Here is a 14,902-nt window from a genome sequence, read left to right on the forward strand (position 1 = left end):
ATCAATTTAAGGCGTTGAAACTCATGCATGAGTGATTAATCACATATCAATTAAAAATAGGTTAAGTAAATGATTCATAAAAAAAGTGACTCATATTCAAGGCAATGTGGTTTACACTTTACACCAGAAAATTCCCAAAACTCTCCCAACAAAAGGGACAAAGATTCTCAAACCAAAAAACAATAAGCCGAATAAGAAACCAAAATTGCTTATAATAATAGGAGCAACAAAAACAAACCGAAAACATGACTGACTAGAATAACTCGACTTAATTCTTATTTTCATCTACCAGCTCTTTTACGCAAAATTGATGCAAGTTTTCATACATTTTCTTCCATTGATTAACCATCTGCGCAGACTTTTGGCATTCGTGTTTAAGTTTCTCTATCTCCATTTCAGAAGCGGCAGCTGAACCTTGATTCTGAGACATAGATTAAAAGAGGTTAGCTCACAATTAGGATTCGATAATGACTAATTAAAAATAGAATTAAAGAAACAGAATCGACATTAGATACAAACCTGAAGTTCTTTACTGTAATTAGAAATCACATGAGAACTAAGGTATGAAACATCCATGCATCTATCGCTATCACCAAGACTGACGATAGTCTTCGTAACTGAATGTCCGCCGTCTATTGAATTTGCATATTTTTCCAAAGGAGGAAATTGAGCTCCCTTCTTTTTAGAGGCTGCTTGTAAATTAGATGACATATGATTGCTTGAATCATTTTCGGGTCTAACGACAATAATGTTAGTTATTGGTCCTGCAACAACAAAAAATTGGGCACTAAATATAACAATATTGGGTATTGACAAAGTAAAAGTTGAATAAAAAGGTTTAGGATCGTCTTTGAGGGCGTGTAAAGCAAGCTACCACACAGGGTCCAAAACTTGACACGGTTAAACCGTGGCTTAATATGGTCTCATAAAATATTTGTCGTGGTTAAACCATGGCAAAATAGGGCCCTATTCATTTTGTCACATATGGTTAATCTATACGGAGCCTCTGAAAACTTCAGGCGGCCCTAAAAAGGTTTGTAATAAATTGCACATTAACGAGCTTTATTAAACAAGATGTACAATCAGAAAGCATGTTCTGCAAAAGCAATCTCAAACTACAAGCAGGTCATATTTCATTAAGAGTTTGCAATACCTTTAGCATGTTTAAAGACACGGATAATGTTATGAGTACTTGCATTCCAAACTCGAACTATTCCATCCTCAGATCCCGATATTAAACAGTTATCGCCTGCGCTATATGCCAAGCAAGTAACTGCCTTGCTGTTAGATTGAGAAAGATAATTAGTTAAATTACACTACATAGCTTCAATAAGGTATTCACAAAGACAGAAGCAAAAAGGTACACGAGATTTTACAAGCAAAATTAAAAGGGGGGGGGGGGGGGGGGGATAGTTGGAGCTTAATGACTTAGAATCAGCTCAGGATAAAAACAAACTAATGATTTCTGACATAAACTATCATAGATATATCATCACAAAGACTAAGGGGTCTGTTTTGATTGTTTATTTGAGTTTATCTATTAACATAAACACTTGTGAGGCTACTTGAGAGAACTTATGGAAACAGCTTGTGACATGTTTATAACCTATTTTCAATTTAATTTAATAACCTCTTCAGGATAGCTTAAGAAAATAACTTTTAGTCTATATAGGAAATAACATATTTTGGGAAACAATCTATAGCTTATAGTCATGGTGAGTAAACAACATTACAACTATAGTCACGGTGAAGCAAAAGATGAAAACAAAGCAATCCCAACTATAAGTTGTTTCCTTGAGCTACATTGCCATGTCTTGGGAAATAACATGCAAATCTAGGAAAAATGAAAAAATCACGAAAGACTGGATGTCGACAGGTCAATAAGTTCAATATCTGAAAAATAATAGGAGAAAAGATAACCTGTGGTTAGAAAATGAATCAATGATATACGAAACTTGATTATTGGTAGCAATTTTTGTGGTGTTAAGTGCAACGATAAATATTCTTCCATCTTCACTGCCAGCATAAAAGACATGTTCAGCAGGATCCAATGCAATAGCTTTAATCTTTGAAGGGAATACTATATTTCTCTGTAGCATTCCATTAGATAAGCTCCATACCTTTAAACAAGAAAACACGTTAGTATTCAGAAACAAGATCCGTGAACTGGAAAACAACAACCTAGACTTAACTTGGCACATGAAAATACTCTCTCTAGATATCAACGATGTAACTTGGCATGTGTAAATATGATGCAATAAACATACTTCATTGATTATCTAATTTTTTACAAATACTTCCACGTGAAAACAGTAAAACAGACCTTGCAGGTCCGATCATCTGATGCTGAAACTATAATTGCATTGCACCCTCCAGAACCAATCACAACATCGTTTACACATAAGGTGTGATCTGAAAAACTATACTCGTAAATCTGGCTTGCTTCCCGTCTTCTCACGTCATCAAATATCCTGTGAACCATGACAAGCAGAATAGTGTTTTACACAATGGTTAGCACTGTAAGTGCCCAAGTAGACTGTTATTCGAAAAGGGGGAAAATGGAGAGACAAGATGAGTATTAAGTACATTAAGAGAGACCAAACTCGTACGCTTCCGTTTTTAAAACCAGATATTAGAAGTGAGTCGTCTTCAGAAAATACCAGGCAAGTAACAGCTGTATTATGACCATGCCACTTCCTAAGCAATTTGCCGGTTTCAACCTAACAAGTAATGGAGGCAACTCAGTAAAGTAAAAAGAGAAACAGAAAAAAAAAGTTCACTCTTTCAATTTATAATTCCAACACCTAATGCCACAAAAATTCAGCATAGGGGTGACAAACGGGCATGCCCACCCCATTTAAGTCCCCCCATAAAAGCCCGTAAAAACGGGGCAGGCATTGTTGAGGGCACGGACCAAAAACTTTGACCCGCCCTGCAAAAAATGAGGGCGGGACGGGCCCGCGGACACTTCACCTTTAAAGCTTAAAATTTGCAAAATTATGTTAATACCAACATCCACAAAAAAACGGGACGGGGCGGAAATATTAGAGGATGTGGGCCTAAAACCTTAGTCTGCCCTGCAGTGCGGGCAAAACAGACATGCCCCCCAGTTCAACATACTGCCCACAATCTGTCAATCTAGGTTTCAATTTTCATAATATATTTCCATAAAAAATCAACCATCAATCTGAAACAAACCCTTGATGCATAATAAGAGACAAAAGAAGAAAACTCACCTCCCACAAGTATATTTCACCTGACAAACCTCCACCAACAAGATAGGTGCCGCTGTGATTAGCCGCAAGAGGTGTAATAGGTTCAGAGGGAAAGCTTTTTACTTCGACTTGAGGCTGCACACCGATTACACAAGAAACAATGTCCTCGTCATTCATCATGCAAGAAAATTGCAAGATAAAAAATACTAACTAATCAGTAAATAAACGCAGTATAAATTAACAAAAAGACCACCTTGGACCAGGACCAGAAGAAAACAGAACCAGAGGAAGTTGATGCGTCTCGGAGCTGAGATGATGCAAGAAAACGATCACCAACAGAGACCAGTCCATGGCCAGGGGAAGATAATGATTTATAGCGGATCTGCTCAGTACCTGTGTTAAGGTCCCAGCATCCAATCCCACCATTAGCATCAGAGGATGAAGCTAAAACAACCACCATCCTTCACTACATGCATTCCAAATAACTATATCATTTAATTATTACAAACAATGTTTCAATACTCGTACACAAAGTTTTCACTGCATATTAATTTTAACAAGTAAAACAAAATTCAATTTTTTGAACTCTAGGGTCTGTTATGGAGGGGAGAGGATGGCTTATTTTCATTTTCTACCTAACGATTCTAAAAATGAATGACATGCGATTGTATTGTTATCAGAGTAGTCATTCCTGAATAGCGACGTGAAGCGGTCAACCCCAAAAATGGAATAGCAAAATGACCGCTTTATTTGATAATTTTTTGAACAAATTACATATAATAATTATAAACATATATTTAAAGTAAAATTAAAGAAATAACTCAACTCATAAAATATTCATAAATCAAAGCACACATGATTCTAGAAGTGCATAAAAGACTATGAAGAAAGGTTAAGATTGAGTCACAACTCAAATTTGATTGAAAAATTCAAAACTACCCTTAAAACATTGTAAATTTAGGGGGTAATTTCAATTTTAGGGGGAAATGGATAGTGGGCTAGAAACCGCTATCCCGCTATTTAACTTATACTACAGCGGCTGCCACAGTGTTCTGCACCGCTAAGGCTCTTCCCATAGCGGTCGGCCTCTGCTTACTACAGCGGAATAGCGCCATTATTGACCTATTGACTACTTTGATTGTTATATGATCATCTATCATGGTAACTTTTCAATTCATAAAAAAACTTAAATTTATATTAAAATGACTTAATATAATCACTTAACCTATACCTAGCCAGCTAATATAGTTAATAACGGCCAACTGCTTATTGTACGTGGCCGTCCAGAGGGGAATGGCCGGTGGCGCAAAAAACTGTTGCGGCGGCGGCCTAAGATGTATTTCACGAGAACAACACGGCGCGTGTGGCTGCCGTCGCGGAGTTACGCACCTGCCATAGTGAAGATTTTTTTGAAAATATAACAAGAATATTTACAGAGAAGCACGAAAAATCAGAGTAGAAGGAAAAGGAATGGTGAAGAAGGAATAAAAAGTGATAATACGAACCAGTGGCGTGCTTGAAATACAATGGCGCTGCTAGGTTAGACGGAAAAGGAGTAGCTCAAACTCTGCAAACTTTTTGTTTTATTTCTTGTATAGTAGGAAAGATCGGTTTTAGGGTTTAGAAAGTTTTGAGATTCAAAAATATTTTTTCTTTTTAATATTTTTTAAAAATATATTAACAGGTTTCCGGAAAAACATTTACCCTGTCAATATATCAAAATCAATCAAACATTTTTAAACTAATCAACAGTTAAGATTAAGTTAAGATTAATTGATACTGTAAAATTTATTTATAATAGGTATATTTCACTTAAATTCTAAATTAAATTAGTTATTCTCTATCTAATTTATAAAAATATATTTACGTTTTATATCAATTAAAGTTGGTTAGAGAGTTTTGTTGTCTATTGTAATTTTTTCCATCTCTGCAATTGTACGCCGAAAATACTTTATTTTTATGAAAAAAAATTAATTTCATTGGCTTTTTCTTAAACTCTCATCCACTGGATCCAGGCATTGATTATCTCAATCACTACATCTATCATTCTCATCTAATTACTCGATACATAAGTTATTGATGTTTACATGTGGATTAATCGCTCTAGGCATTGTACACCTTAAAATTATGTTGTGTACGATGTTGTCTTACAATTGAGGATCTATGCAAACTTGAGAGAACACCATTGCGTTTCTTGCTCGCCAAATACCATATATTGTTTCTGGTATATTAATATTCAAAATTTGTCTTCTCCAACCTTTGCTTTTGGTTTCATGAATTAGTCATATCTTCTCTTGACTTCACACTGTACTATATCTGTTATACCCTATCCATGCTAGAATCTTCTTCCAAATGTTGTGGGTAATCCTGCATTCAAAGAATAAATATATTACGGTCTTAAGTTTTTAACAGAAGTTACATACCCTATCATTCATTATACCAAAATGTTGTAACCTGTCTTATATGGTAAGTCGTCCTATAATTGCAGTAATCCATGGTTACTTGATTTATGAATGCGAGATAATCTAATACAAAGATGCAGTCTCGATTTCAAACAAATTGAAGAAACCTACTTAAAATGCTACCTATTATTTCACTTATATAATTATATTGGTTTTCTCATCATGTATAGATAAATCTGAGCCCATTATACATAAGAATGTATAATGACGGTCCTATTACTTCACTTATATAATTATATTGGTTTCCTCATCATATATAGATAAACCTGAGCCCATTATGCATAAGAATGTATAATGACGGTCCTTACACAGTTCATCGTAATGAAGGTCCTTGCAGGCATATATTGACGGTAGATGTTAAGTGTACATATGGGATAACAGTTGCATAAAAGAAGGTCAAACCAGGAATGTTTGATGTTTCCCCAAATTGTGTGCATTTTCTAACTGTTTCCTTCAACCTATGATTTATCTTGTAGATTTCGACCGAGTTTGGTTGACAAATTATTGTGAAGGCAAAGCCTGAAGTTGATCTAACAACGATAAATTGGATATTGGAATTATGTTATATGTAACATCTTGATTTTTCTATTTTATTTATTTATTTAAATAATTATTTTATTAGTATTTATTTATTTAACTATTCCTTAGTCTGATAATTATTTGATTGTGTATTAATGGGTTAATTGTACTATTTAGAATTATTGGTAGAATGATGATAATATAGCTATTGAGCCTAATTAGTAATAGTAATAAGGGGGTGTAAGAGATGCTAAGCCCATTTGATTAAAGAAAGATAGTAAGAAGAAACTAGGTTTAGCCTCATCACTTTCATATGGAAAAAGAGAAGAGAGAACTCAAGAGAAAAGAAAGAGGAAGAAAATGGAGAATAGAGAAGGAGAAGGGAAACCTATAAGAAGTGGAATCTTCAAAAGGTAAGAGGGATAATCTTCATTATTATGGGTATTGTATGGTATGCAACGGGTAGTTTGTATGTTTAGGGTTCTTCATCTCTCTATTTCATAACTTTCAATGTTAGGGTTTGTGTAGAATCCATGAATTTGTGTAATTAATCATGTTCTTTGTTGTTATGTTGATAACCCATGGTAGAACTATGATTAGAAACCCTTAAATACATGATTGTTGGTGGTTTGGTTGAGTTTATTTGGTTTAAAATGGATTTTGGAAGTGCTGTCAAATAAGGGTTTTTTTTTTAAATATCGCAGAGGGCATGTCGCGCCGACAGAGCGCGCGTAGCGTGTGAACTTCTGACTTGACACGCGTAGCGCGGCCTATTCCAAAATTTTACGAATTTTGATTCTTTGCTTTGGGATCCTATATGCTTATATTTTAGTAGGGATTTCCGATGCTGTCTTCTCTGATGGGTCTGCGTCTTGTGGAGGGTATCATTAGGGTGGCAAAGGAGGCATTTTTGTACCTATATGCTTATATTTTATGAACTCAATATGTTCTTCCTCGGTGTCGTAAGATAACTGACATGGCGCAGGCAGACATTGCTGATGCTCTCTTCTCTGAGAGGTCTGCGTCTTGTGGAGTGTATCATCAGGGTGGCAAAGGAGGCATTTTTGTACCTTAGAACCGTTCCAAGACAGGTGGGACACTCGACGGTAGAGGCAGAGTAACCAGTAGACGGTGCGGTGGGCGCAGAGGCGGAGGCGGGGCCAGAGGTAGGGGAGAGGCGCAGGATGATGTACAACACACACAGTAGTGATGTCGACAAATTTATTTCATATATGTATTTTGATTTCATTTTTGTATGAGAATTTGATATATGTATTCAACATTACTATTCGACGATTTATACGATGTGTTTTTTTGGTGTCCTATTTACTATTGCATTTAAATTGCATTACTTTAATTGACTGTAATTGGGTTTTTCATTGTTGTTATAAAACTCGAGTTTAGGAGTGAAATGTATGTGATTTTAAAAAATAGCACATTGTTCCGTAGGTGCATCTACAAAACACTCTGTTTTAACACTTTCCGTATATGGGCTGAACTTTTAATGTGTTGAACTTACAAACCAAAAAGAGGTTATGTTCAGGATAACTATCAAACAACCTGAGATTTTATATCATGCTGATCTCGAACCTAAGAAAGCTTTTGATTGGCTGAACTTTTGAATTTAAACGGAGACTTGATCACAAAATCCTCAAACCAACGCTTTTAACGCGTTTAGCTTCGAATTCAAATAAAAATCCTTAAATGAAAAAATTATTCAACCTAGATAAAAACAAATGTTCTTCGGTGAATTTACATTTTTACTCTTTCAAAATTACACAATTACCGCGGTGAATTTACATTTTTACTCTTTCAAAATTACACAATTACCTCACTTACAATTTCAGAACTCAGCTACGTCTGTTTTTTAAGTGAGAGAAATGGTGAAAATATTTTAGAAAGGATGAGGTGTGAGAAATGAGAGCCTGTGTTTTCTAGACTTAGTTAACGTTTTATTATGTTTAATATTATTAACTTATTATTTAAATATTTATTTTATATTTAATGAATTATTTATTATATATTTTTAATTTCATGTGTTTAAATAATATATTCTTCTATAAATATTAAAATATATAGTAATAATGAAAGTGTAATTCAAAAATAAATATTTTCATCAAATAAATATTATATTTATTATATTTAAAAATACTATTACATAGTTATTGTGAAAAATATTTATTATATGTTAGTTAACATTTTAATTTAAAATAAATATTGAAATATATAACTAAAATAAAAGTGCAATTGAAAAATATTTTATATAATATAATATAATTGAAAAGATATTTATAAATATTATGAATTAGATATCCTGTGACTTAATTCAAACCAAAGGCTCTTATCATCTCATCCTTATTTAAATTAGAAAAGACTCTTATCATCTAATCTAATGCTCTTGAATAACCAAAGGCAAATTTGATAATGAATAAATATAAAACAGGTATAAAAAGACACACATAGTGTAATCCAAGACCAAGCACAATATATGTAATTGAACATTCATTAATTGTTTTCAAAAAATAAGTATGCCAATACCATGTTTCACTAAATACATGTATGCCAATCAATTTTAATATGCAAATTGAAAATAAAATATTTTTTTTACGCATTAAAAATAAAAAGTTAGCATACAAATATACAACAAACTAACATAACTTTGATGTATTGTTTGTAATAAAAAGAGACAAAATTTACAGAACAACTCAACTTGGGCTTTCTGTGTTTGGAACCATGGCATCATTCAATTTCTGTCACTATATTAGAATTACTCTCATAAAGGTTTTAACTACATAGTATTCTTCTTCTTCTGCCAATAACTACCAATAATCACCACAGGAACAAACTCCATCTCTAAAACAGTGGAACCTATTCACATCTCTAAGAAGAATCTCTCGGTTAACAAACTTCGAAACAAACTTCATAAAACCATGACAGTCTTCACACAATCTCAAGTTGTTTGTAATCCTAATGGTTTCGCCTTTTGAAGTATTAATGAGTCCAAATGCAACCGCAAGCTTTCCGCTATGTCCCAATAAAATTACTTCTTTCTCTTCTTCGTCAAGATCGTAAATAACAACGTTTGTCTGTGGGACGTAACCCTGATTCTTGATCTCGGTTAACAGTGTAATTAGGAAGGCACGAAGCTCTTCTATTTGCGGGTTGTACTCTTCGACGGAGACAAGTGAATATATCTTCCTTTTGATTTCAATCCAGCTGTAACTCGGAATCTTTTGCAGGCCGCGAGATTCCAATTGTTTCCTTACACGCCTAACGTCATTCCACATCTTAGATTTCGCGTAAATATCGGATAAAAGCACGTAATTGCCGGCATTATTAGGCTCCAACTCAAAAAGCATAGAGCTCGCTCTCTCGGCGAGCTCGACGTTACAGTGAATCCTACAAGATCCAAGTAGGGAACCCCAAACCGTACGCCCTGGTTTGAAATCCATATTTTCGATTACTTTGATTGCTTCGTCTAACCTATTAGCTCGGCCAAGTAGATCAACTATACAAGCATAATGTTCCATACTTGGACGGATTCTGTACTTATTAAGCATGGAATCAAACAAAATTTTCCCCTCTTCGACAAGGCCTGCGTGGCTGCAAGCACACAAAACAGTAATAAACGATATGTAGCTCGGCGAAACTCCTTGGTGGATCATATTTTCAAAAATCTGGATGGCTTTCTTTCCAAAACCATGCATACCATAAATGGAAATCAAAGAATTCCACGAAACAACATCACGTTTCTTCATATAATCAAATACTCGTTGTCCCGTCGAAATTTCACCACATCTTCCATACATTGTTATAAGTGTGTTAAGAACCGGAAGTATAGAATCAAGACCCCTCCGTAGAACATAACCATGAACCAACTTCCCATGTTCTAATGCAGCAAGACTTGCACAAGCTTGAAGCACACTCACCATTGTAACAGGATTCGGAACTGAATCACATGCCTCAAGCATCATTAGCTGAAACAGTTCCAACGCTTTCACAGGCATTTCATTCTTGGCATAACACGCAATCATCGCACTCCACGAAACAATATTCTTAATGGGCATAGCACCAAACACGGAACTCGCATACGATATACAACCAAACTTAGCATACACATCCAACAAAGTCGTCATAACATGAACACACCCTTCATACCCATGTCGCAGAATATGCGCATGAATCTCCTTCCCCTTCTTAAGAGGACAAATCGACAACTCCGAAACAACACAACCTTTAAGAACATAAGTATACGTAAACCTATTCGACTTCACCCCAATCCAATTCATCTCACAATACAACTCCAACAACTTCTCACCCCGCCCCACCTTCGCCAATGCTCTCAACACCGCATTCCAAACAAAAATACTTGTCTCCCGCGTTTCATCAAACACCTTACAAGCATCATCAACAGACCCCAAATCACAATACATGTTAATAAGCTTAGTAGCCAAAAACGGATCCTGATCGAAACCACTATCAACGAGTCTCCGATGAACATCAACCCCGTCCGAAAGAGAATTCTCTTCTACACAAGAACATATCAAAAGCTCGAAACTCTTTTGAGTCGGGTTTGCCTCGCTATACAAAAGCTCAACAGCTTGTTTAAGATTACCTCCTTTACATAATGATTGAATCAAGTTGTTATAGTTGTTACTACCACTCTTGATGTCATTTGCAGGGCTACCTGAAGGATTGAATGACACAAAACATACAGGTAATCTTGAACATGGGTGTTTTACAAGTTGGGGCAATTGAAGGACCCTCATGAGAAGATATGTACCGATACTTGTTCTATACAGGTTAGTCAGTGTTTCTGCTATTTTGTAGTTATGTATACAAAACTTTTGTATCAGTATTACCTGTTACAGAAAAAACTTGTGTTAAAAGTTAAAACACTTAAAAAATGAATAGAGTAGAAGAAATGAAAAAAATAGAATACGAACCGGTGGCGTGGTTGAAGTGAAAAAGAGTAACTGGAATTAGGGTTGAGCATTGGGCGGGTTCAGCTGGAAATTTGGAAGCGGAGAAGAAGTGAAGAGGGATGGATTATTGCAAACATTTCCGGCGGAGTGTGACGTCGGAATGATGGTGCGGTTATGGAAGTTGGATGGAAGTGTGCGGAGATATGGGCGCAAAGAGAGGGATGTTTTTGAGTGGATATAATATAATGACGTTACTGGAGCTTAGAACTCAGGAATGGATTGTAATTCACTAGACATGCATTAGCTATTTTGTTATTTATATCTATAGGAATTTTCGGTTTTGTTTTTATTTATTTGATATAATTTTTTATTATTAATTTAATTATTTATTTATTTGATATAATTTTTTATTATTAATTTAATTAAACAATGTTACTTAGTTTAGTGTTTGAATTCGTGGAATGTAATGAAATTTCTGTTTCATTCTACTCTACTTCATTCTATTATGTTTCATTCTACTTTTGCTTCACTTTGGTTCATCAATCCAAATATAACCTTAGTTATTAGGTTTTTGTTATGTAAAGCACTGCTTGAGGTGATGCCAAACACTCAAAATGGGTTATGAGCATGACACTTAATGTAGGAGGTGAAACTCCTTGGTAACTTAATGAAAAAATAATCACTTCTTGACTTATTTTAAGAAATGTGTGTATGATTATGACCAAGAAACAAAGTTTGAGAGGGCTTGGAGCAAAATGAATGTCCAATTTAATGTTCATGAATATAGTGGGTGAAATCTATGTATGTTATATGTTATAAGAAAGAAGCATTCACCCGTGAAATACGAAGTACTTAACTCAACGAGATTTAAATTTGAATTTTAAAGCTTGCATGAAACTAAAACTAATATCATCTAACTCTTTCGACACTTTAAGAGAGGTCTTGATTGGAGAATACAATGTTCATTAACATTTGACAGGTGTCACATGCGTTCTTTAATCCAAAAGGCATAATATTATAGTAGTAATTACAACTGTTTGATATGAAGGCCGTCTAGAATGCATTTAAGGGATCCATATTTATCTGGTTATAACTACAATACGAGTCCATGAAACTCCGAGTTCTGTACCCTGAAGACCCATCTATCAGTCTATCGATGTTTGGTAACAGATAGTGATCCTTAGAGCACATCGGGTTTAGATCGGTGAAATATAGAAACATTCTCCATTTTTTGGATGATTTTCTAACTAAGACTACAATTGCTAACAAGGTCGATTACTTGACCTATGCAATGAAACTTCCCCTTTAATTTTTTGTCTATGGCCCCTCGTTTCTCCTCGCCAACCTTGAGCCTTCTATGTGTTACTGACTTTATTGTGGGATTAATACCAAGGCGGTGACACACGACCTTGGTTTTGATTCCCTACATATTAGAGGGAGCCCAAATAAATAAGTTGAGAATTTTCCTAAGCAGGGCGACCATGTCTTCTTCCTCGAATTCCATCATAGACGCGCCTAGTTTGGTGATGTGGAATTTTTGGAGCCTAATTTGGACCTCTTTCCCGGTTTCAATTCTGGGGTCCAAATCTACAAAGTTAACCCCATTGATGTTTGGTTGTGGCGTTGGGACAACTTCAATAGTTTCCCTTCCGACCCTCAGATTGTCTTCGTAACATCTTCTAGAGGTTTCTTTATTCCCTTACATTTGATAATAGGTACTTTATTATCAAGTAAAGCAATAATAAGGCGGCCCGTAAGAGGTTGAAGGAAAGCCACCCAAGTGACCCAACGATTATGTTGTACAATGATGGGGCATATACTACGAGATACTTGACTTTGATCATCTAAGCATTCTCCTTAAGCCCGAACATCATCTTGAAGGTGATGTAGCCTTTCATCTAGACCTGCTTGCCAGAGAAGTCCACCAAAATTCCCCTAAAGGTTGGAGCTCATGTGGGTCTAGCTTTATCCCATCAAAGGCATCCTAGTACATGACATCAGTTAAAATTCTTGGATTGATTAACTCTCATTTGATCTCCTAATTATCACACTGCACTTTTATGACTATAGGATCATTATCATGAGGGAGGATTCATGCGAAATCTTTTCGATAGAAAAATAATTTAGGATTCGGAGCATCCTCCGAGTTTTCCTTAGATTTAGTAGGCGAGTCTTCTATAACCATTACATGACGGGCATATCGTCTACAGGAAGAGCTAGATTCTCCTCCTCTGATGAACCCTCAAACTATAGTGTTCATAGTATGGCAGACTGGTATATCCTACTATATTCTCTCAAATTCCTTGTCTTTCCTGGACCATGTGATTTTGGGATGATTTCGTCTCTGAGTCTTGGAAATGCCTCTAGTTTGCTAAGAGATTCCTCTGACGTATTTCTTCATATGGATCTCTTGTATTAACCATATTATGATGGTAATAGTCATCAGTGTAATGTAGCTTTTCACCTTGTGGTACTTACATCAAGCAAAAAGACAATTAAGTATAGGGAAGAGAGGATGCTGCAAACTACCTTCAAGCAAAAATACAATGAAGTATGGTGTATGGATAAATTGGTTGTATCATGGAATACTTTCAAACTTAAACATTGGAGAATCCATCATTGGAAAAAACAATGGATTATGATGAACAAGTCACAAAAATATTTTAGATTGATGCTAAAATGATCTTAGACTAAGTATATTTTGGTGAGGTAATTTCTTTGGATACAAATTACTGCAACAATTATACTAATAGACTCTTATCATAGTTTTTAGGCTTCAAACATTATAGGGGCACTCTCATTTTTGGGACATCTCTTTTGTACAATGAAACAATTGAGTCGTTCAAATAGTTATTTAAAACTTTTCTTGAAGCACGTGGAAACATAAAACTACAAAGTTTTTTTGATTAATCAAGACCAAGAAATGACTAAAGCACTAATTGAGGTGATACCAAATACTATACATGGGTTATGCAAATGACACTTATTTTAGAGCGAGATCTAACACTTTGATAACTTAATGAAAAATGGAAACCATTTCTTAATTTATTTTAAGAAATGTATGTATGATTATGACCAAAAAGTAAGTTTTGAGGGTACTAGAGAAAATTTATTGTCAAACTTATTGTTCATGACAATAAGTTAGTGAAATCAATGTATGCTATCAAGAAAAAATGGACAACGTGTAACATATAAAAAGAACACGCTTTAGAATGCAAATTTCTAAACTCATCAAGAGTTTTAATTCAAATTTCAAAGTTTTAATTCAAATATCATCCAATTCTTTAAACAACTTGAGAAAGTTTTTGAGGAGAAATAAGATTTGAGTACGGGTCTAGACATAAACTACCAAGGATATAAGATATGAATATTCACCAATTCATAAAGCCCAATTATCCAATCATATTGTATTTTTTGCGATTTTGGATGATTGTAACATTATATATTAATTATCTAGAAGTTAATATAGAGTGTTAAACATATGTGTACATCAGAGGTGGTTCTTTGGAATTTAGTTCGTAAGGCCGTTTCACAGTATAATTACAAAATAAAAAAACTAAATATATAATATATAAGTGGAGTTACATGATAAATAATCCCACTTTAAAACAAAATAAGAAATAAATTCCCAATCCCCTTTCTTGACTGTGTCATCCCGCTAAACATGGTTTATGTTATAGGTCAATTGAAAGGCCCAATAATTATGGCCTAGAGAGCGGAACGATAAATGTTATCCTTGTTAAGAATACAGGTGATCTAACTTCAAATCCATCATATGAAT

General features: G+C 34.8%; 2 protein-coding genes across 3 annotated transcripts; both read right to left on the reverse strand.

The window, feature by feature from the left end:
* Positions 1 to 61: 61 nt before the first annotated feature.
* On the reverse strand, positions 62 to 4,847 carry LOC131634438 (protein ROOT INITIATION DEFECTIVE 3-like). 2 transcript variants are annotated; one of them, XM_058905108.1, is made up of 10 exons: positions 4,721 to 4,832; positions 4,447 to 4,604; positions 3,469 to 3,681; positions 3,237 to 3,350; positions 2,587 to 2,720; positions 2,324 to 2,471; positions 1,921 to 2,120; positions 1,154 to 1,281; positions 520 to 764; positions 62 to 421 (listed from the first exon to the last, which is right to left on the reverse strand). In XM_058905108.1, the coding sequence occupies exons 3-10, from the start codon at positions 3,673 to 3,675 to the stop codon at positions 269 to 271; spliced, it is 1,329 nt and encodes a 442-aa protein (XP_058761091.1). In that variant the 5' UTR covers positions 3,676 to 3,681; positions 4,447 to 4,604; positions 4,721 to 4,832; the 3' UTR covers positions 62 to 268. The 2 variants fall into 2 exon arrangements, with proteins under 2 accessions (XP_058761091.1, XP_058761090.1); XM_058905107.1 differs by lacking the exon at positions 4,447 to 4,604 and having other exon boundaries at positions 4,721 to 4,847.
* Positions 4,848 to 8,780: 3,933 nt separating this feature from the next.
* On the reverse strand, positions 8,781 to 11,395 carry LOC131634414 (pentatricopeptide repeat-containing protein CRR2, chloroplastic-like). Its single transcript, XM_058905076.1, has 2 exons — positions 11,143 to 11,395; positions 8,781 to 11,058 (listed from the first exon to the last, which is right to left on the reverse strand). The coding sequence occupies exon 2, from the start codon at positions 10,963 to 10,965 to the stop codon at positions 9,016 to 9,018; it is 1,950 nt and encodes a 649-aa protein (XP_058761059.1). The 5' UTR covers positions 10,966 to 11,058; positions 11,143 to 11,395; the 3' UTR covers positions 8,781 to 9,015.
* Between the last annotated feature and the right edge of the window lie 3,507 nt (positions 11,396 to 14,902).

The sequence above is a fragment of the Vicia villosa genome, unplaced genomic scaffold (assembly GCF_029867415.1).
Source record: "Vicia villosa cultivar HV-30 ecotype Madison, WI unplaced genomic scaffold, Vvil1.0 ctg.001291F_1_1, whole genome shotgun sequence".
Lineage (NCBI taxonomy): Eukaryota > Viridiplantae > Streptophyta > Magnoliopsida > Fabales > Fabaceae > Vicia > Vicia villosa.

Coding starts and splice junctions, on each gene's coding strand:
- LOC131634438 (XM_058905107.1), bottom strand. CDS start 3,675: ATGGTGGTTGTTTTAGCTTCATCCTCTGATGCTAATGGTGGGATTGGA. Junction 3,351..3,468: donor TCTTCTGGTCCTGGTCCAAG/GTGGTCTTTTTG, acceptor ATCGGTGTGCAG/CCTCAAGTCGAAGTAAAAAG. Junction 2,721..3,236: donor GTGAAATATACTTGTGGGAG/GTGAGTTTTCTT, acceptor ATTACTTGTTAG/GTTGAAACCGGCAAATTGCT.
- LOC131634414 (XM_058905076.1), bottom strand. CDS start 10,965: ATGAGGGTCCTTCAATTGCCCCAACTTGTAAAACACCCATGTTCAAGA.